This window comes from Pseudophryne corroboree, chromosome 2 (assembly GCF_028390025.1).
Source record: "Pseudophryne corroboree isolate aPseCor3 chromosome 2, aPseCor3.hap2, whole genome shotgun sequence".
NCBI lineage: Eukaryota > Metazoa > Chordata > Amphibia > Anura > Myobatrachidae > Pseudophryne > Pseudophryne corroboree.
This window is the reverse complement of record NC_086445.1, coordinates 1314673-1338941: the sequence shown is the minus strand read 5'-3', so window position 1 is coordinate 1338941 and position 24269 is coordinate 1314673. Positions and strand designations below refer to the sequence as shown.

Sequence of the window (24269 nt, the reverse complement as noted above, 5' to 3'; positions counted from 1 at the left end):
ATTCAGACCACGCGTCCTGTGACTGTCGCTGAAAGGCGCAATACGTGGTCTGGAGAGGTCACAATATATAACACAGCCATGACTACTGCCTCTCCCTAATCAGATGTAACCCGTACACAGAGCGGCCGCCTGCGCGGGGAAATCACTGAGACAGTAATAATGTGAGTGTTAGGAATGTACTCTGTACTTCTATTCATTCCCACTAGGTGGCGCTACCACTCCTAAATCCACTGACAGCATAAAGCACAAGAGGAAAGCGAGTTCTTCTCCCTGGCGCACTTATATTTATTTATTTATTTATTAACAGTTTTCTTATATAGCGCAGCATATTCCGTTGCGCTTTACAATTAGAACAACAGTAATAGAACAAAACTGGGTAAAAACAGACAGACATAGAGGTAGGAAGGCCCTGCTCGCAAGCTTACAATCTATAGAATAACACGTACATTTTATGTGTGGATGACATGTACTGTACATCTCTTCAATTTACCCCAAATTATCTGTAGGGGTAACCAGCAACTTTACCTACCCGCATCTGATTGTGAGATATAGTATTAAACCCATCTGTTCCTATATTCTGTCCCCACCCTGAGTTATCTAAGGGCTGCGCAGATCACTATACTGACACAGTCATTTAACCCCATACAGAACTTCTGCATTCTGCATGACTGGATCAGGACACTTACTGCTACAATAACCTTATACACTCAGGGGTGAGGGGCCGTTGTCCTAAATGTGCGCCAAATTATTCTAAGGGACTTACGAAGGTTAGGGGATACAGTCAGGCTATAGGTGATCTATGCAGTATATAGGTGAGCTGTACAGCATATACAGTAGATGAGCTATACAGTATATACTGTAGTTGAGCTTTACAGTACATAGATAAGCCTTACAATCAGGCTATAGGTGAGCTATACTGTATATAGGTGCGCCATACAGTATGTACAGTAGATGAGCCATACAGTATATAGGTGAGCTGTACTGTATATAGATTAGCCATACAGTATATAGGAGAGCTGTACTGTATATAGATGAGCCATACAGTATATAGATGAGCTGAACTGTATATAGATGAGCCATACAGTATATGGGTGAGCTGTACTGTATATAGATGAGCCATACAGTATATAGGTGAGCTGTACTGTACATAGATGAGCCTTACAATCAGGCTATAGGTGAGCTATACAGTATATAGGTGAGCTGTACAGTACATAGATAAGCCTTACAATCAGGCTATAGGTGAGCTATACTGTATATAGGTGCGCCATACAGTATGTACAGTAGATGACCTATACAGTGTATATAGATGAGCCATACAGTATGTAGGTGAGCAACACAGTATATAGATGAGCCATACAGTATGTAGGTGAGCAACACAGTATATAGATGAGCCATACAGTATGTACAGTAGATGAGCCATACAGTATATAGGTGAGCTGTACTGTATATAGATGAGCCATACAGTATATAGGTGAGCTGAACTGTATATAGATGAGCCATACAGTATATAGGTGAGCTGTACTGTATATAGATGAGCCATACAGTATATAGGTGAGCTGTACTGTATATAGATGAGCCATACAGTATAAAGGTGAGCTGTACTGTATATAGATGAGCCATACAGTATATAGGTGATCTGTACTGTATATAGATGAGCCATACAGTATGTAAGTGAGCAACACAGTATATAGATGAGCCATACAGTATGTAAGTGAGCAACACAGTATATAGATGAGCCATATAGTGTACTGGTGAGCTGTACTCTATATAGATGAGACATACAGTATATAGGTGACCTCAGTAGAAGAGACATCTCACTTCTGTACAGGAGATGCTGACAATAAGTCGGCAGAGGAGATGTCATCCATAACTCTATCCCCCAACATAATGATACCCCTCCCTACTGAGCCAGGGAAGAACATAAACCACTTGTCTCTGGGACCAGGACAGATACATAATGTAACGTAAAGATCATAGATTACCGCATTCTGTAGGAGGATCCATATTGGTTGGAAGTGACGATGGATTCAGATGATTTAGGACGAATGTATTAGTCACCTGTGGAGAGAAAATGGGGAATTAATATAATTTCCTTCCAAGGCAGACATAACATACAGGTAACTAAGGTAATGAGATTCCTCCTACACCCCCAGACATCCCCGGGAAGGCAGGTAATGAGATTCCCCCTACACCCCCAGACACCCCCGGGAAGGCAGGTAATGAGATTCCTCCTACACCTCCAGACACCCCCGGGAAGGCAGGTAATGAGATTCCCCCTACACCTCCAGACACCCCCGGGAAGGCAGGTAATGAGATTCCTCCTACACCTCCAGACATCCCCGGGAAGGCAGGTAATGAGATTCCTCCTACACCACCAGACACCCCTGGGAAGGCAGGTAATGAGATTCCTCCTACACCCCCAGACATCCCCGGGAAGGCAGGTAATGAGATTCCTCCTACACCTCCAGACATCCCCGGGAAGGCAGGTAATGAGATTCCCCCTACACCCCCAGACATCCCCGGGAAGGCAGGTAATGAGATTCCTCCTACACCCCCAGACATCCCCGGGAAGGCAGGTAATGAGATTCCTCCTACACCACCAGACACCCCCGGGAAGGCAGGTAATGAGATTCCCCCTACACCACCAGACATCCCCGGGAAGACAGGTAATGAGATTCCTCCTACACCCCCAGACATCCCCGGGAAGACAGGTAATGAGATTCCTCCTACACCCCCAGACATCCCCGGGAAGGCAGGTAATGAGATTCATCCTACACCCCCAGACATCCCCGGGAAGGCAGGTAATGAGATTCCCCCTACACCCCCAGACATCCCCGGGAAGGCAGGTAATGAGATTCCCCCTACACCCCCAGACATCCCCGGGAAGGCAGGTAATGAGATTCCTCCTACACCCCCAGACATCCCCGGGAAGGCAGGTAATGAGATTCCCCCTACACCCCCAGACATCCCCGGGAAGGCAGGTAATGAGATTCCTCCTACACCCCCAGACATCCCCGGGAAGGCAGGTAATGAGATTCCTCCTACACCACCAGACATCCCCGGGAAGGCAGGTAATGAGATTCCTCCTACACCTCCAGACATCCCCGGGAAGGCAGGTAATGAGATTCCTCCTACACCACCAGACACCCCGGGGAAGGCAGGTAATGAGATTCCTCCTACACCCCCAGACATCCCCGGGAAGGCAGGTAATGAGATTCCTCCTACACCTCCAGACATCCCCGGGAAGGCAGGTAATGAGATTCCCCCTACACCCCCAGACATCCCCGGGAAGGCAGGTAATGAGATTCCTCCTACACCCCCAGACATCCCCGGGAAGGCAGGTAATGAGATTCCCCCTACACCCCCAGACACCCCCGGGAAGGCAGGTAATGAGATTCCCCCTACACCACCAGACATCCCCGGGAAGACAGGTAATGAGATTCCTCCTACACCCCCAGACATCCCCGGGAAGACAGGTAATGAGATTCCTCCTACACCCCCAGACATCCCCAGGAAGGCAGGTAATGAGATTCCTCCTACACCTCCAGACATCCCCGGGAAGACAGGTAATGAGATTCCTCCTACACCCCCAGACACCCCCGGGAAGGCAGGTAATGAGATTCCTCCTACACCTCCAGACATCCCGGGAAGGCAGGTAATGATATTCCTCCTACACCTCCAGACACCCCCGGGAAGGCAGGTAATGAGTTCCTCCTACACCTCCAGACATCCCCGGGATGGCAAGTAATGAGATTCCTCCTACACCCCCAGACACCCCCGGGAAAGCAGGTAATGAGATTCCTCCTACACCCCCAGACACCCCCGGGAAGGCAGGTAATGCAATTTCTCCTACACCCTCGGACATTTGTATAGTGTAATAATCTAATTATGTATTGGTGTTAATTTGTTAATATTGATTTTGAGGTGATGAGATGACATCTAAGATGAAATGTCATAAAGACAGACAGTGGTTGGGCCACCAGAGTAAGGGCGGGAGTAAGGGACAATGATACACCTCCCATCCGCTATAGCATGTATGCCGGTATTTATTACTCCCAGTATGCGTGATTAGTTGCCTACCATGAAAGCTCTTCCAATGGAGAGATGTGAGGAGGCACGGGAACGTGATGTCTAGGACTTGCCTTAATGTTAGAAAGGAAAGAGTTACTGTAACCCTATGGCCCAAGTTCTGCGTTCTTAAATTGAAGCCCTCAGTCTGCAGAAGTCAGACACAGGAAGTCTGCCAGAAGCATACAGCAAGGGAGTGTTCTTTTTAGAAAAGCCCTCCTCCTTGCCCTCTGGAAAGACTGACAACATGATCCACCAATCAAAAAGGAGGAGATCGAAAGAGCCAGCAAGGGCGAATTGTGGGAGTCAGGAAGTTGCTGGAAGAGACTGTGTGTGGGGAAGTGATGGTACACAGCTAGACTCACTGGAGGTTGCTGGGAGAAAGAGACTGTGTGGGGAGATGATGAGGCACAGCTAGACTCACTGGAGGTTGCTGGGGGAAAGAGACTGTGTGTGTGGAGATGATGGGGCACAGCTAGACTCACTGGAGGTTGCTGGGAGAAAGAGACTGTGTGGGGAGATGATGAGGCACAGCTAGACTCACTGGAGGTTGCTGGGGGAAAGAGACTGTGTGTGTGGAGATGATGGGGCACAGCTAGACTTACTGGAGGTTGCTGGGAGAAAGAGGTTGTGTGTGTGGAGATGATGGGGCACAGCTAGACTCATGGGAGGTTGCTGGGAGAAAGAGACTGTGTGTGTGGAGATGATGGGGCACAGCTAGACTCACGGGAGGTTGCTGGGAGAAAGAGACTGTGTGTGGAGATGATGGGGCACAGCTAGACTCACGGGAGGTTGCTGGGAGAAAGAGACTGTGTGTGGGGAGATGATGAGGCACAGCTAGACTCACTGGAGGTTGCTGGGGGAAAGAGACTGTGTGTGTGGAGATGATGAGGCACAGCTAGACTCACTGGAGGTTGCTGGGGGAAAGAGGCTGTGTGTGGAGATGATGGGGCACAGCTAGACTCACTGGAGGTTGCTGGGGGAAATAGACTGTGTGTGTGGAGATGATGAGGCACAGCTAGACTTACTGGAGGTTGCTGGGGGAAAGAGGCTAAGTGTGTGGAGATGATGGAGCACAGCTAGAATAAAGATCACCTTGTTTTCATTGTATCCCGCCCCACTGTGTGATCCCTGAACCCCAGGATACCCAGGTCACCCGGTATTCTCACAAGAGATGTCCCAACAAAGTACCGGTTTATGACCCAAGAGTCCAATTGCGCATGTGCAAGCTGCAGGGGTCATGACATGGATCCTACGATTCTATCTCTGGGGACATTTTATTAAAAAACAAAACCCCTAGGCTTCTATCTTGCTTAAAATCCAAAAACATAGGCTTTGCGGGGCTTGCTGCTTACGGGCACATCACAGCCACACGGAATTCTCCGATGTCTGCTACAGACCACATGAAACATACAGGGATCCATCTGCATCATGGGTACACCTCCTACATCAGCTGTCATATGAGGTTTGACTATATAGGTTATATTGATAAATCCTGCCCACAGTGAGAGATCCGAGGAGGATAATTAGATTTCTGTGTCAACATAGGAAGGGCACTGAAATCCAAACTAAGATTTCCATGAGACATGCTATGGATACAGACGTGCACAGGACCTAGGACTGAGCCTTGTAATAGAGGAGATGTATCCAGAGAAACGGCTACTGAGGAGGTGATCGGATAATGGCATGAGGACAGGACCGGGGGCTTAAGCTGGGTACACATTAGATGATGTCTCCAGTGGGGATCAGGTCTGTGCATTCAAATTCTACATAAATTAAATGATACTGCACAGGACTATAGTGTATTTTCTACAGTGCATTGCTGTTATTAATCATGTACATCATCATGCATGGGCTAGCACTATTTACTTTATAGAAATTCCCTTGAGAAGTTAGCATACCTTTAACTGTGTGTTTAGTAATCTAGGCTCAGCAGGCTGAGAAAATGTTACATACTGAGTATGACTTACCATAGTGCTCCCATATATCATTAATAATACAGGCTCAGTAGGCTGAGAGTGTGTTACATACTGAGTCTGACTTGCCGTAGTGCTCCCATATATCATTAGTAATCTAGGCTCAGTATGCTGAGAAAATGTTACATACTGAGTCTGACTTACCATAGTGCTCCCATATATCATTAATAATACAGGCTCAGTAGGCTGACAGTGTGTCACATACTGAGTCTGATTTACTGTAGTTCTCCCATATATCATTAGTAATCTAGGCTCAGTAGGCTGAGAATGTGTCACATACTGGGTCTGACTTACTGTAGTGCTCCCATATATCATAAGTAATCTAGGCTCAGTATGCTGAGAGCGTGTCACATACTGAGACTGAGTTACCGTAGTGCTCCCATATATCATTAGTAATCTAGGCTCAGTAGGCTGAGAGTGTGTTACATACTGAGTCTGACTTACCATAGTGCTCCCATATATCATTAGTAATCTAGGCTCAGTAGCCTGAGAGTGTGTCACATACTGAGTCTGACTTACTGTAGTGATCCCATATATCATTAGTAATCTAGGCTCAGTAGGCTGAGAGTGTGTTACATACTGAGTCTGATTTACCATAGTGCTCCCATATATCATTAGTAATCTAGGCTCAGTACGCTGAGAAAATGTTACATACTGAGTCTGATTTACCGTAGTGCTCCCATATATCATTAGTAATCTAGGCTCAGTATGCTGAGAAAATGTTACATACTGAGTCTGACTTACCATAGTGCTCCCATATATTATTAATAATACAGGCTCAGTAGGCTGAGAGTGTGTCACATACTGAGTCTGATTTACTGTAGTTCTCCCATATATCATTAGTAATCTAGGCTCAGTAGGCTGAGAATGTGTCACATACTGGGTCTGACTTACTGTAGTGCTCCCATATATCATAAGTAATCTAGGCTCAGTAGGCTGAGAGTGTGTCACATACTGAGACTGACTTACCGTATTGCTCCCATATATCATGAGTAATCTAGGTTCAGTAGGCTGAGAGTGTGTTACATACTGAGTCTGACTTACCATAGTGCTCCCATATATCATAAGTAATCTAGGCTCAGTAGGCTGAGGGTTTGTCACATACTGAGTCTGACTTACCGTAATACTCCCATATATCATAAGTAATCTAGGCTCAGTAGGCTGAGAGTGTGTCACATACTGAGTCTGACTTACCATAGTGCTCCCATATATTATTAATAATACAGGCTCAGTAGGCTGAGAGTGTGTCACATACTGAGTCTGATTTACTGTAGTGCTCCCATATATCATTAGTAATACAGGCTCAGTATGCTGAGAAAATGTTACATACTGAGTCTGAGTTACCGTAGTGCTCCCATATATCATTAGTAATCTAGGCTCAGTAGGCCAAGAGTTTGTCACATACTGAGTCTGACTTACCGTAGTGCTCCCATATATCATTAGTAATCTAGGCTCAGTAGGCTGCACATTTTACATCTGACCCCCAGCAGTGCAGCATGGTGTTACCCAGGGGCTAAATTACTGGCTCCCACCTCAGAATCAGCACCACGGTCTTTAGTTACCTCTAGGACGGAGTCCAGAACAGCCCCTAGTGCCCGGTCACAGGTCAGATGTAGGTGCTCAGCAGATGGACAGAGAACCAGCTCTCCGCGGTCACTGAACTCCAGGCTGACGCACAGGAATGATTTGCCAGCAGGAGGCAGCATCTGCAGAGACAACAGATTATTAGCAATGGCCGACTTACTGACACTGATCTATAAAGGCGCAGCTGCCGGGGCTCTCGCCATATATCTGCTCACAGTCTATGGGGGTGCTAGCAGGTATCAGATACTATAATGGAGCTTATGTATACAGCCCGAGTACATCACTCATATATCACTCTGCACTACATGTTAGCAAGCAGTGAGGCGGGTAGCACGCAGTGAGGCAGGTAGCATGTAGTGAGGCAGGTAGCATGCAGTGAGGCAGGTAGCACGCAGTGAGGCAGGTAGCACGCAGTGAGGCAGGTAGCACGCAGTGAGGCAGGTAGCATGTAGTGAGGCAGGTAGCACGCAGTGAGGCAGGTAGCACGCAGTGAGGCAGGTAGCATGTAGTGAGGCAGGTAGCACGCACTGAGGTTGGTAGCACGCAGTGAGGCAGGTAGTACATAGTGAGGCAGGTAGCACGCAGTGAGGCACGCAGTGAGGTTGGTAGCACGCAGTGAGGCAGGTAGTACGTAGTGAGGCAGGTAGCACGCAGTGAGGCATGCAGTGAGGCAGGTAGCACGCAGTGAGGCATGCAGTGAGGTTGGTAGCATGAAGTGAGGCAGGTAGCACGCAGTGAGGCAGGTAGCACGCAGTGAGGCAGGTAGCACGCAGTGAGGCAGGCAGCACGCAGTGAGGCAGGCAGCACGCAGTGAGGCAGGTAGCACGCAGTGAGGCAGGTAGTACGCAGTGAGGCAGGCAGCACGCAGTGAGGCAGGTAGTACGCAGTGAGGCAGGTAGCACGCAGTGAGGCAGGTAGCACGCAGTGAGGCAGGTAGCACGCAGTGAGGCAGGTAGCACGCAGTGAGGCAGGTAGCACGCAGTGAGGCAGGTAGCACGCAGTGAGGCAGGTAGCACGCAGTGAGGCAGGTAGCACGCAGTGAGGCAGATAGCACGCAGTGAGGCAGGTAGCATGCAGTGAGGCAGGTAGCACGCACGGATCCTCTCACTCACCTGGATGACATCATAGATGAAGCTGCAGACACTGCGCTGAATGAGGGCGTGCAGGCCCTGACAGACCATGTGTCCATATAGAGAAGCCAGATTGCCCAGCCTGTGCAGCCAGGACTCCGTCTGACGTAACCTCTCCCTGGTGGTCTTCTCTGGGCTTTTCTCCATGTCCTGCTGTGTGGTCCTCACCATGACGTAGGTGTCCTCTCTCACCTGTGCCAGGGAAGCATCACATCTCCAGTTATCCTCTGTGACCACCAAAACTGTCCGACCGTCTCTACACTGCAACACCGGCTGACGTCAGCTACCTGCCACAGGATTGTGTCCTGAGCTATACTGACTGCCTGACATGCTGAACCTGGACTGTAACTGTGGGGATGGAGCATGGACAGTTCACCTACCAATTACTGTATATCCAACCATACTACAGTAACACTGAGAGGAGTGTAACAGGTGAGAGGATCAGGCAGTGATATTTTGTGAGAGATTTCCTGTTTTTTTAAAGTAGCAATCATTTACATGTGGAGAGCATCCTGGTTCATGTATGTTACTTCCAGGTGTTCATAGAACTATGTAGCAGTAAAAACCCATTTTATACATATTATACTACCCAACATCCCCCTCCATGTACACAGTCTAACCTCCTGATACCTCCGTACAGCCCAACATCCCCCTCCGTGTACACAGTCTAACCTCCTGATACCGCCGTACAGCCCAACAACCCCCTCCGTGTACACAGTCTAACCTCCTGATACCTCCGTACAGCCCAACATCCCCCTCCGTGTACACAGTCTAACCTCCTGATACCTCCGTACAGCCCAACATCCCCCTCCGTGTACACAGTCTAACCTCCTGATACCGCCGTACAGCCCAACATCCCCCTCCGTGTACACAGTCTAACCTCCTGATACCTCCGTACAGCCCAACATCCCCCTCCGTGTACACAGTCTAACCTCCTGATACCTCCGTACAGCCCAACATCCCCCTCCGTGTACACAGTCTAACCTCCTGATACCGCCGTACAGCCCAACAGCCCCCTCTGTGTACACAGTCTAACCTCCTGATACCGCCGTACAGCCCAACAACCCCATCCGTGTACACAGTCTAACCTTCTGATACCTCCGTACAGCCCAACATCCCCCTCCGTGTACACAGTCTAACCTCCTGATACCTCCATACAGCCCAACATCCCCCTCTGTGTACACAGTCTAACCTCCTGATACCTCCATACAGCCCAACATCCCCCTCTGTGTACACAGTCTAACCTCCTGATACCGCCGTACAGTCCAACAACCCCCTCCGTGTACACAGTCTAACCTCCTGATGCCTCTGTACAGCCCAACATCCCAATCCATGTACACAGTCTAACCTCCGGATACCGCCGTACAGCCCAACATCCCAATCCATGTACACAGTCTAACCTCCGGATACCGCCGTACAGCCCAACATCCCACTCCGTGTACACAGTCTAACCTCTGGATACCGCCGTACAGCCCAACATCCCACTCCGTGTACACAGTCTAACCTCCTGATACCTCCGTACAGTCCAACATCCCACTCCGTGTACACAGTCTAACCTCCGGATACCGCCGTACAGCCCAACATCCCAATCCATGTACACAGTCTAACCTCCGGATACCGCCGTACAGCCCAACATCCCACTCCGTGTACACAGTCTAACCTCTGGATACCGCCGTACAGCCCAACATCCCACTCCGTGTACACAGTCTAACCTCCTGATACCTCCGTACAGTCCAACATCTCACTCCGTGTACACAGTCTAACCTCTGGATACCGCCGTACAGCCCAACATCCCACTCCATGTACACACTCTAACCTCCTGATACCTCCGTACAGTCCAACATCCCACTCCGTGTACACAGTCTAACCTCTGGATACCGCCGTACAGCCCAACATCCCACTCCATGTACACAGTCTAACCTCCTGATGCCTCAATACAGCCCAACATCCCACTCCATGTACACAGTCTAACCTCCTGATGCCTCAATACAGCCCAACATTCCCCTCCGTGTACACAGTCTAGCCTCCTGATACCTCCATACAGCCCAACATCCCCCTCCGTGTACACAGTCTAACCTCCTGATACCTCCGTACAGCCCAACATCCCCCTCCGTGTACACAGTCTAACCTCCTGATACCTCCGTACAGCCCAATATCCCCCTCCGTGTACACAGTCTAACCTCCTGATACCGCCGTACAGCCCAACAACCCCCTCCGTGTACACAGTCTAACCTCCTGATACCTCCATACAGCCCAACATCCCAATCCATGTACACAGTCTAACCTCCTGATACCTCCATACAGCCCAACATCCCCCTCCGTGTACACAGTCTAACCTCCTGATACCGCCGTACAGCCCAACAACCCCATCCGTGTACACAGTCTAACCTTCCGATACCTCCGTACAGCCCAACATCCCCCTCCGTGTACACAGTCTAACCTCCTGATACCTCCATACAGCCCAACATCCCCCTCTGTGTACACAGTCTAACCTCCTGATACCTCCATACAGCCCAACATCCCCCTCTGTGTACACAGTCTAACCTCCTGATACCTCCATACAGCCCAACATCCCCCTCCGTGTACACAGTCGAACCTCCTGATACCTCCATACAGCCCAACATCCCAATCCATGTACACAGTCTAACCTCCTGATACCTCCATACAGCCCAACATCCCCCTCCGTGTACACAGTCTAACCCCCTGATACCTCCGTACAGCCCAACATCCCCCTCCGTGTACACAGTCTAACCTCCTGATACCTCCATACAGCCCAACATCCCCCTCTGTGTACACAGTCTAACCTCCTGATACCGCCGTACAGTCCAACAACCCCCTCCGTGTACACAGTCTAACCTCCTGATGCCTCTGTACAGCCCAACATCCCAATCCATGTACACAGTCTAACCTCCGGATACCGCCGTACAGCCCAACATCCCAATCCATGTACACAGTCTAACCTCCGGATACCGCCGTACAGCCCAACATCCCACTCCGTGTACACAGTCTAACCTCTGGATACCGCCGTACAGCCCAACATCCCACTCCGTGTACACAGTCTAACCTCCTGATACCTCCGTACAGTCCAACATCCCACTCCGTGTACACAGTCTAACCTCTGGATACCGCCGTACAGCCCAACATCCCACTCCATGTACACACTCTAACCTCCTGATGCCTCAATACAGCCCAACATCCCACTCCATGTACACAGTCTAACCTCCTGATGCCTCAATACAGCCCAACATTCCCCTCCGTGTACACAGTCTAGCCTCCTGATACCTCCATACAGCCCAACATCCCCCTCCGTGTACACAGTCTAACCTCCTGATGCCTCCGTACAGCCAAACATCCCCCTCCGTGTACACAGTCTAACCTCCTGATGCCTCCATACAGCCCAACATCCCACTCTGTGTACACAGTCTAACCTCCTGATGCCTCCATACAGCCCAACATCCCAGTCTGTGTACACAGTCTAACCTAATATCCCCAATAGAAGGAAACAAGACTGGGACTGTCTGTATTACACGTGTCCCGAGAGTGGGGTAATTCTCCCATTTATTGACCTTGCAACCTATATTACAATAAATAAAATATAATACAATCAATAAATTAATTAATAAATAAATAATAAATCACATCATGATACATAATAATGCATAACATAAATAAAATGCAATCCGCAATATACCAAGAAAAATCAAAGTAAACAAATATGTACAAAAAAACAAAACGTCATATATTACCCCACTATTTACATATTTTGCAAAGGAAAACTGAGCAAAGCTTTTTAGATCTATGCAAAAGCTGTTCCATCAAATAACTATATCACCAAAATCTACAGGATGTGAAAAGGATAGAAAAAAGCACCAGCTGGACCTCAAATAAGGATTTCTGCCATACACTCAAGGGGGTTTCAGCCGCTGGCCCCAACAACTGGACCCCCTGACAGCATCCACCCTTTCCCTGTATAGAACCATCATCTCCACCTCGTGCAGAATTAAATCCACCACCACTTCACAATAAAGGATTTTATTATTTAAGGAAACCTGACACCGTGCCATCCATGTGTGATATCTAACTACTAAACTGACTAAATAAATTGTAGTCAAATTAAATACACCGTATCTTCTGAATGCTCCATAAGTCCACTCTGGGTAACTAAGCCCTGAAAGGCACGGGATACCCAAAGCTCCTGAAACTCTCTTGTAAACTTTTACATTAAAAGGGCACTTGATCAAGAAATGGTCCATCGTCTCCACTTCCCCTAGACATTCCTCCCGTGGACAACCACGATCATTGGCATTTCTCCACATCATGTTTCCCTTCACATAAAGCTTCCGAAGAAAAGAAAACCAAGCAATGTCCTCTCTGAATTTATGAGAGCCAATCCAGCAGAAGCAACACTACTTGGGCAATCCCTTAGTGACAGCAGGATATGAAAGTGGGTTTGCAAAATCCTCTCCCCCAACTCCTTCCTGGAAAAGTTTTTGACTTCCCCCACTTCCAGGCCCCAACACTTTGTGACCTTCAAGCTCTGGACAACGTAGATCGGAAGACAGCCTTTACAAATTTGAGGATTCTTCACTTGGCCACCACCTAACTAAAGTTTGAGGAAGGGGGGCACCCAGACCACAAAGCCACTTACCCATCGAGGAGGAGTTTCTAAAAAAAATAAACTCCAAGGTTAAGTTAAAAAAGTTGTAACAAAAAAAGACTACAAGCTTGACCATGCCAGCCCCTCCATCTTTCCTCGATTTGGAAGTAATACCTCTCTTGATTAGATTCATCCTGTTTCCCCAAAACAAAAGGAAAAACAAGGAGTTCAACCTGACCCATAAAGACTGAGGCAAAAAGCACACATAGCTGACATATAAAAATAACGGGATCAGGTAAGTCTTGCACAAGTCCACCCTTTCCCTGAAAGAGAATTTACATCTCCTCCAACACTCCACTTTATGGGCAGCATTCTCCAGACACCTCACCCAATTTACAGTGGCATAATCGCCATGGACAAAACAAATACCTAGAATCTTTATCTGAGGACTAGCCCGGGGGAGGCTGTCAGTAGAGAAAATTCTTCCCCATCCAGAAAGCTTCACATTTCTCTTGATTTAACCTAAAGCACGAGGCTAGAGTATTCACAGATGAGCTCTTCCACATCATGTGCCTCTGCCACTGATGACAGAACCACTGTGACATCATCTGCATAAGACACAACCTTAAAAGGGAACTCTAGGCAGAGCTGCATCTCTCCCACCGTACCATTCTCTACTCTTGTTATGAAGAGCTCAATCGTGAGTACATACAGGAGGGGGCTCAGGGGACAACCCTGATGGACTCCAGAGCTCACCTCAAAAGCATAGCCCGCCCAATGCTCTCAACCTGACTGTATTTTGTTATGAGCCAATTTACCACCCTGACTGGAAACCCATACATTTCAACTAGGGCCCATAGGTACTCATGATTTACTTGGTCAAAAACCTTAGACTGATCCAATGCCAGCAAGTATTTTCCCCATTTCTCAGCACGGCACTGCTCTATGGCCTCCCGGACAGAAATGACAGCACTAAACGTGATTCGGCCCTTCACCGTACAGTGCTGAGACAGGGAAAGCAGTTGTTCTGAAAACCTGTTGAAAAGTACTATTGCCAAAATCTTTCTATCTGTATTGAGAAGGGCAATGGGGCGCCAGTTCTCAATACGAGATGGATCTTTCCGCTTGGACAGTAATATGAGGGCAGGTATCCTCATAGAAGGAGGGAGGGTTCCCTCACCCAGACACTCATTATATACTTCTGCTAGGCGAGGAATTAAGAGGTCGGCAAATACTTTATAAAACTCAGATGTTAAACCATCTGGGCCTGGGGATTTCTTACAATTTAATTTCTCAATTGCCATCTTAACTTCCTCTGAAGTCACATCCCTGCCCAAGGTTTCAATCGAGGCATTTGGATTACAAAGTCCAGGCATCCCCCTCAGAAATGTTTCCATCCTCTCTCTGATAAGTGGCTGCTCAGCTAAAAGATCGGAGTAATAGGATCCGATGACTCCCAAGATGCCTTCCTTATCCTCACGAAGAACACCCTGTTTGTCATAAAGACCCCTCAACTTCTTCATCTCAACTGTTCTTCCGCAATTCTGGAAAGGATCAGGCGAGTGGTATTTGTCAAAATCCCTCTCCAAAATCAAAGAATCCAGCCGGTTATACTGATATTCCTTCATCTGAGCCTTCACTCTGGAGATTTCCCCACTATCACCACACTCAGAAATCAAGAAATCTAATTTCATTCTCAAACTCTGGTAGATATTTCGCTTTATCAAGTTCTTTTTAGCTACCAACCTCTTGAAAAATCTCCAAATTCTCTTTTTAATTTCTTCCCACCACTCAGATCTACTCCATCCAGCCTCCAAAAGTGTTTCCTGACATTGAAAAAAGTCTCTATGGTATTGTCTAACCTTTTCCTCCTTTTAAGAGCTCAGAATTCAATCGCTACTTCTGAATAGCTTCTGAAGCATTCAAAATGACAGAGAGAAAAACGTGATCAGAGAACTCTACTGGCTTTACCTCTGGAGGCAAAGTTTTTTTTTTTTAAGTCTCCTTAATAAAAGACCTATCTATCCTAGACCTATAACTACCACTAAGGAAAGTGGAACTTATGAGGTCTGGAGAATGTCGAATGTGCACATCCACCAGACCTGCCTATCTAATCACACTAACAAAAAAATTAGTCATAGCCCAGGGCTGTCTTCAAACCTCACCTATCGTTTGGCCTAATAATGGTGTTAAAATCACCAATGACAATCTGCTGAGATGAAAAAAGGAACAGTTATCTCCAAGAGGAGACATTTCCTGTCCCATTTTGACTGTGGCCCATATATATATTAATAAGCCTCAGGTCATGTCCCCTCAGGTTAACTTCTAAAATCATACACCTACTGTACCTGCCTTTAGTTCTATAACCCTGTGCATGGTTACCATACTAAAAAAAGCACTTACACTCCACCATACAGCTCAGCCGCAAGACACCAGTAGGAAGGCCCATACATCCACTCCCTCTTTGCCTTGTGGAGGATGTCCAACCTACTAATTCTGGTCTCTTGCAAAAACCAAAAAATCAATCTCAACTGTAAAAAGGCCATAAAAAGAGCTCATTCAGAAACGACAGAAGCCACATTAATGGTGGCACATCATATGGGTTATAAATCCATGTTTCATTTTGTTATAGAAGAAGGAACTTGCTAACTTTTCTTTTACATTCTTCCCTGACATCCTATTTGAAGACCTAGAGCTTCCAGAATATTTCACTTTGAGAGAGGCTTCCCCCTCCCCAATGGCTCCCTGCATGCCATCACAGGAGGTAAGTCTGGAACCCCCAACAGATCACCTGCAGGTGCCCCATTCTGTGAAATTACTGAACCTGAGGAATATATATTAATCTCTTTCTCCTCTTCTACCTGTGGTGTTTCCTCTATTACCCTATCTCCTGAGCAGCGCAGTCCCTGCCATCTATCCTACAATATCCAGCCACATCTCCATCCCCTAAATCTGTGCCTACCAGATCCCACTCTAATCCTTCTCCACTACTCTTCCTAATCCCCACCTGTTTCCTCCTTTTGGGATACTGTAGATTTATTAAGCTTGGAGAAGTGATAAATCGGTGATAAGCGGAAGGTGATAACTCACCCGGCCAATCAGCTCCTAACTGTCATTTTTCAAACCTGTAATGATTGGCTGGTGTATTGTCACCTTCCACTTATCACTGCTTTATCACTTCTTGAGGCTTAATACATCTGCCCCTTTGTCACCTACAGAAGCTTACTCACCCTGCTTTGCCTTCCCCTACTAACCTTGGAGACAAACACTACATCTCCAATATTCCTTACTACCCCCCCCCCCCCCCCACCCCGGGCCCCCCTGTTCTTCATCAGTGGAAAAAGCATTAAATCTATTTGAGAGGACTAATTCATCACGGTCATCCTTCTTTTTCCTCTTGACTTTATTTTCCTTTTGAAATGTATCTTTCTTTTCAATTACTTTAGCTGCCCTGGTTTTTATACAAAGACAATGGGCAGGATGTACTAAGGGAAAAATGCGGTAAATTCTGGGGTTTTACTGCATTTTCAAATGTACTAAGACCTGGCCGCCGTTTTTCGCCACCAAGGGTATCGCCATCTCTGGAGGCAATACCCTATAGAAGCCTATGGGCTTCTTATCGCCGGCAACCGCAAACCACCGCAGACGCCTCCCCCCGGCATACCTTCCTCCAGGCAGCCTGGACCCGGAAGGTAAACTTCTACCCCCCAAACAATGCAGCCGGAGGTCCTTCCGGGTGCAGGGGAAGAGGAGGAGGCATCGGAGACAGCCTGGTGCCTTGTTCCCGGCAGCTGAGGAGAAGGAGAGCCCAGGGAGATGACGGAGACCCCCGCACACAACCTCACAGGTATCGCGGGGGGCCTCCGTCACCACATTGCGATGTTGATCGCACATGTTAGCACGTATGCATTCAACATCGTTGCGATGGGCGGCGAGAGTTGCGATGTATCTTAATACATCCTGCCCAATATCTTTTACTGGACCCTCTTTCTCTTTCCTGACAGCTTCCTCCCTCATTTATTCTCCATATTATGGCTTGCCCATGGGCATCGACTGTAAGGGTGGCCGTCCTCCCCACATAGGTTACATTTAACATCATTACAGTCTCCTGACACACGTCCAACTTTTCCACAGAGCGTGCACTTGGTGACATTACATTCGCTACGCAGGTGGTGAAAATCTCCACATCTGAAGCAGGTGCGTGGCTGCCCAGGGTAGAAGCACTGGACTCAACCAGTATATGCCGCAGATGTTATACGCAAGAAAATGTTATCCGTACTTTTTAATGGAACCATAGCAGACAACGCACCTCCCCAGACTCCCATTGTGAACACAACCTTTATTCATACTTGCCGATATTCTGGCTGTCTCCTCTGGGAAGAGGCAGCCAGTCCGGCATGGCAGGGGGCGTGACTCAGTATATTGAGGGGGTGACAGAGGGGGGGGGTGATGCTAGGTGGGGCGGATCGGGGACGTGTCCATAAAATTGCGTCATCGTTTTTTAGCCTGATCGCTACGCTGCGAACAAATGCAGCTAGCGATCAACTCGTAATGACCCCCCATGTGCAGTGCAGGGGGGTCAGATGTAACATGTGCAGAGAGAGTTAGATTTGGGTGGGGGGTGTTTAAACTTAAATCTAAATTGCAGTGTAAAAATAAAGCAGCCAGTATTTACTCTGCACAGCAACAATATAACTCACCCTCCCGCACAGCTCACACCATATGCCATCATTCCTCTGCTATAGGGGCACATTTATCAAAAAATATTGTGGCTATTCCATCCGAAAATACCCATTTTCAAGGTTTAGCTGCAAATATAAAGGGGTATATTCAATTAAAGTCGAAAGCTGCCATCTGTCGAAAAGCATGTGGATAGGCGGAATAGCTGTCGATACACGTGCTTGTGTCGAAAACAGGGCCAAAACCGACAGGTTTTGGCCCCCTTTTCGACCATCTCAGTCCGACACAAAAAATGTCGGACTGAGATGAGGGATTAGAGCAGGAGAGGGGGGAGCCGCAGGGAGACGGGGGACAGGCGGCGGGCAGACGGAGGAGATCAGCGCTACAGTAGCGCTTCAGCAGGATGTCACCCAGACTCCCGGCTCCAGCAAGTGAGGTCACGCTTGCTGGAGCCGGGTGGACACTGCCATGAGGCCGGGCGGCTGTGTGACATCCTCCTGCAGCGCTACTGTAGCGCTGATCTCCTCCGTCTGCCCGCCGCCTGTCCCCGCTGGACTCCCCGCGCCCCCCCCCCCCCCCCTCTCCTCCTCAGGGTCCCTCATCTCAATTCGACTTGAAAAAAGTCGAATTGAGATGAGATTTGAATAGGGGTTGTCGGATTCATTCCGACAAATGCATGTCGGAATGGATCCGACTTCAATTGAATATACCCCTAAGTGTCTCTGCAATGTATGGAGGGATGGCGGCAGACATCTCCGATACCTGCTGCGATCCATCCATTCCTGCTGCCAAAATTACCAATAATATCCGGAATGGAAAGCATTTCAGACATTGGCCCAAGCTAACCCATTGTAGCCTATGGACTAATCACCTCGTTTGTAGCCAGCAGAGGGGTCACCAGGAACCCTCCCCAAAACCGGCCTCTATGCATGCGCAGCAGCCCTGGCATTATACTCAGCACACAGCAGCGATGAGCTCCTGTCGGAGCCCCTGTGATACATCCTGCCGATATGATCTCATATTGCACACTAGGTGATTCATCGCACCCTACGGGAGCTCTTCACACCGTCGCAAGGGGCTACGCCCCTTAACCCCTGCACGTCCTTTGGGTGGGCAATATTTGTATTATATGGAGTATTACCTTCAAGTATAATGTTGTTAGTGGTTAAATATTTTACGGGCAAAGGGCGTGCGATGGCCAAGGGGGCGTAGGCCCTTGCAATGGCGTGAGGAGTGGGCGCTGGGCACGATGAATGACCTAGTGTGTTAATAATATGTTATGTGTACATAATGTAGGTAGAAAGACAATGAGGGGCCATTCAGATCTGATCGCTCGCTAGGGGTTTTTGCAGCGCTGCGAGCAGATAGTCACCGCCTATAGGGGAGTGTATTTTCGCTTTGCAAGTCTGAGATCGTATGTGTAGCAGAGCGGTACAAGAAAGTTTTGTGCAGTTTCTGAGTAGCCCAGAACTTACTCAGCCGCTGCGATCACTTCGGCCTGTCCGGGCCCGGAACTGACGTCAGACAACCGCCCTGCAAACGCCTGGACACGCCTGCGTTTTTCCAACTACTCCCAGAAAACGGTCAGTTGCCTCCCACAAACGCCCTCTTCCTGTCATTCTCCTTGCGATCCGCTGTGCGAATGGATTCTTCGTAAAACCTAGCGCACAGCAACGATCCGCTTTGTACCCGTGCGATGCGCCTGCGCATTGCGGTGCATACGCATGCGTAGTTCTGACCTGATTGCAGCGAAAATCCGCAGCATACGATCAGGTTGGAATTACCCCCAGTGTTTGGTAAATATCACATACACAGAATGTGTGTGTTGGGAGATTATTTCTCATATATATATATATATATATATATATATATATATACATACATATATATATACATATATACATACATACATACATACATACAAGTCTGTAGACCGGCACTCACTCCATGCATGACATCGTGCCCCGGTGCCCTCCAATGGGTTAATGGTGGGTGCTATTTAGGTAAGTTCAATGCATTTTATATCTTGTTCTTTGATAAAGGAATTAAAACTCCGATACGTTAGAACATACACTGTGTCCGCAGTGTCTTAGTGTCTTCATTGAGGTTGTTCAGACCCCTTGAGTGCCGCCTGCTATTGTGTTTTGTATATATATATATATATATATATATATATATATATATCACACTATACAGCCCCTTCCACTATATAACATCACATACACAGTGTGCGCTGGGGACTTATCTCATATATATATATATATATATATATATCACTATACAGCCCCTTCCCCTAAATAACATCACATACACAGTGTGCGGGCTGGGGACTTATCCCTCATATATATATCACTATACAGCCCCTTCCCCTATATAACATCACATACACAGTGTGCGGGCTGGTGACTTATCCCACATATATATATCACTATACAGCCCCTTCCCCTATATAACATCACATACACAGTGTGCGGGCTGGGGACTTATTCCTCATATATATATCACTATACAGCCCCTTCCCCTATATAACATCACATACACAGTGTGCGGGCTGGTGACTTATCCCTCATATATATATCACTATACAGCCCCTTCCCCTATATAACATCACATACACAGTGTGCGCTGGGGACTTATCCCTTATATATATATATCACTATACAGCCCCTTCCCCTATATAACATCACATACACAGTGTGTGCTGGGGACTTATCCCACATATATATATCACTATACAGCCCCTTCCCCTATATAACATCACATACACAGTGTGCGCTGGGGACTTATCCCACATATATATATCACTATACAGCCCCTTCCCCTATATAACATCACATACACAGTGTGCGGGCTGGTGACTTATCCCTCATATATATATCACTATACAGCCCCTTCCCCTATATAACATCACATACACAGTGTGCGGGCTGGGGACTTATCCCTCATATATATATCACTATACAGCCCCTTCCCCTATATAACATCACATACAGTGTGCGGGCTGGGGACTTATCCCTCATATATATATATCACTATACAGCCCCTTCCTCTATATAACATCACATACACAGTGTGCGCTGGGGACTTATCCCTCATATATATATCACTATACAGCCCCTTCCCCTATATAACATCACATACACAGTGTGCGCTGGGGACTTATCCCTCATATATATATCACTATACAGCCCCTTCCCCTATATAACATCACATACACAGTGTGCGCTGGGGACTTATCCCTCATATATATATCACTATACAGCCCCTTCCCCTATATAACATCACATACACAGTGTGCGGGCTGGTGACTTATCCCACATATATATATCACCATACAGCCCCTTCCCCTATATAACATCACATACACAGTGTGCGCTGGTGACTTATCCCTCATATATATATCACTATACAGCCCCTTCCCCTATATAACATCACATACACAGTGTGCGCGCTGGTGACTTATCCCACATATATATATCACTATACAGCCCCTTCCCCTATATAACATCACATACACAGTGTGCGGGCTGGGGACTTATCCCTCATATATATATCACTATACAGCCCCTTCCCCTATATAACATCACATACAGTGTGCGGGCTGGGGACTTATCCCTCATATATATATATCACTATACAGCCCCTTCCCCTATATAACATCACATACACAGTGTGCGGGCTGGGGACTTATCCCTCATATATATATATATCACTATACAGCCCCTTCCCCTATATAACATCACATACACAGTGTGCGCTGGGGACTTATCCCTCATATATATATCACTATACAGCCCCTTCCCCTATATAACATCACATACACAGTGTGCGCTGGGGACTTATCCCTCATATATATATCACTATACAGCCCCTTCCCCTATATAACATCACATACACAGTGTGCGGGCTGGTGACTTATTCCTCATATATATATATCACTATACAGCCCCTTCCCCTATATAACATCACATACACAGTGTGCGGGCTGGGGACTTATCCCTCATATATATATATATCACTATACAGCCCCTTCCCCTATATAACATCACATACACAGTGTGCGGGCTGGGGACTTATCCCTCATATATATATCACTATACAGCCCCTTCCCCTATATAACATCACATACACAGTGTGCGCTGGGGACTTATCCCTCATATATATATATCACTATACAGCCCCTTCCCCTATATAACATCACATACACAGTGTGCGCTGGGGACTTATCCCACATATATATATCACTATACAGCCCCTTCCCCTATATAACATCACATACACAGTGTGCGCTGGGGACTTATCCCACATATATATATCACACTATACAGCCCCTTCCCCTATATAACATCACATACACAGTGTGCGGGCTGGTGACTTATCCCACATATATATATCACTATACAGCCCCTTCCCCTATATAACATCACATACACAGTGTGCGGGCTGGGGACTTATCCCACATATATATATATCACTATACAGCCCTTCCCCTATATAACATCACATACACAGTGTGCGGGCTGGGGACTTATCCCACATATATATATCACTATACAGCCCCTTCCCCTATATAACATCACATACACAGTGTGCGCTGGGGACTTATCCCACATATATATATATCACTATACAGCCCCTTCCCCTATATAACATCACATACACAGTGTGCGGGCTGGTGACTTATCCCTCATATATATATCACTATACAGCCCCTTCCCCTATATAACATCACATACACAGTGTGCGGGCTGGTGACTTATCCCACATATATATATCACTATACAGCCCCTTCCCCTATATAACATCACATACACAGTGTGCGGGCTGGTGACTTATCCGTCATATATATATCACTATACAGCCCCTTCCTCTATATAACATCACATACACAGTGTGCGGGCTGGTGACTTATCCGTCATATATATATCACTATACAGCCCCTTCCCCTATATAACATCACATACACAGTGTGCGGGCTGGTGACTTATCCGTCATATATATATCACTATACAGCCCCTTCCCCTATATAACATCACATACACAGTGTGCGCTGGGGACTTATCCCTCATATATATATCACTATACAGCCCCTTCCCCTATATAACATCACATACACAGTGTGCGGGCTGGGGACTTATCCCTCATATATATATCACTATACAGCCCCTTCCCCTATATAACATCACATACACAGTGTGCGGGCTGGGGACTTATCCCACATATATATATCACTATACAGCCCCTTCCCCTATATAACATCACATACACAGTGTGCGGGCTGGTGACTTATCCCTCATATATATATCACTATACAGCCCCTTCCCCCATATAACATCACATACACAGTGTGCGCGCTGGGGACTTATCCCACATATATATATCACTATACAGCCCCTTCCCCTATATAACACCACATACACAGTGTGCGCTGGGGACTTATCCCTCATATATATATATATATATCACTATACAGCCCCTTCCCCTATATAACATCACATACACAGTGTGCACTGGGGACTTATCCCACATATATATATCACTATACAGCCCCTTCCCCTATATAACACCACATACACAGTGTGCGCTGGGGACTTATCCCTCATATATATATCACTATACAGCCCCTTCCCCTATATAACATCACATACACAGTGTGCGGGCTGGGGACTTATCCCTCATATATATATCACTATACAGCCCCTTCCCCTATATAACATCACATACACAGTGTGCGGGCTGGGGACTTATCCCTCATATATATATCACTATACAGCCCCTTCCCCTATATAACATCACATACACAGTGTGCGCGCTGGTGACTTATCCCTCATATATATATCACTATACAGCCCCTTCCCCTATATAACATCACATACACAGTGTGCGCGCTGGGGACTTATCCCTCATATATATATCACTATACAGCCCCTTCCCCTATATAACATCACATACACAGTGTGCGCTGGGGACTTATCCCACATATATATATCACACTATACAGCCCCTTCCCCTATATAACATCACATACACAGTGTGCACTGGGGACTTATCCCTCATATATATATATATATCACTATACAGCCCCTTCCACTATATAACATCACATACACAGTGTGCGGGCTGGTGACTTATCCCACATATATATATCACTATACAGCCCCTTCCCCTATATAACAACATCACATACACAGTGTGCGCTGGGGACTTATCCCACATATATATATCACTATACAG

At 47.1% G+C, this 24269-nt stretch overlaps 1 protein-coding gene across 2 annotated transcripts in view; it reads right to left on the bottom strand.

Annotated features, from left to right (window-relative positions):
- Positions 1 to 24269, bottom strand: part of DNHD1 (dynein heavy chain domain 1) — a 392142-nt gene that overhangs the window by 322838 nt on the left and 45035 nt on the right. For both annotated transcript variants that reach the window (XM_063950780.1, XM_063950781.1), the window contains exons 7-9: positions 8741 to 8950; positions 7607 to 7750; positions 1983 to 2058 (exon numbers count right to left, since the gene is read on the bottom strand). In XM_063950780.1, the coding sequence (XP_063806850.1) occupies positions 1983 to 2058; positions 7607 to 7750; positions 8741 to 8950 (430 nt within the window). The remainder of the gene's footprint in view (positions 1 to 1982; positions 2059 to 7606; positions 7751 to 8740; positions 8951 to 24269) is intronic.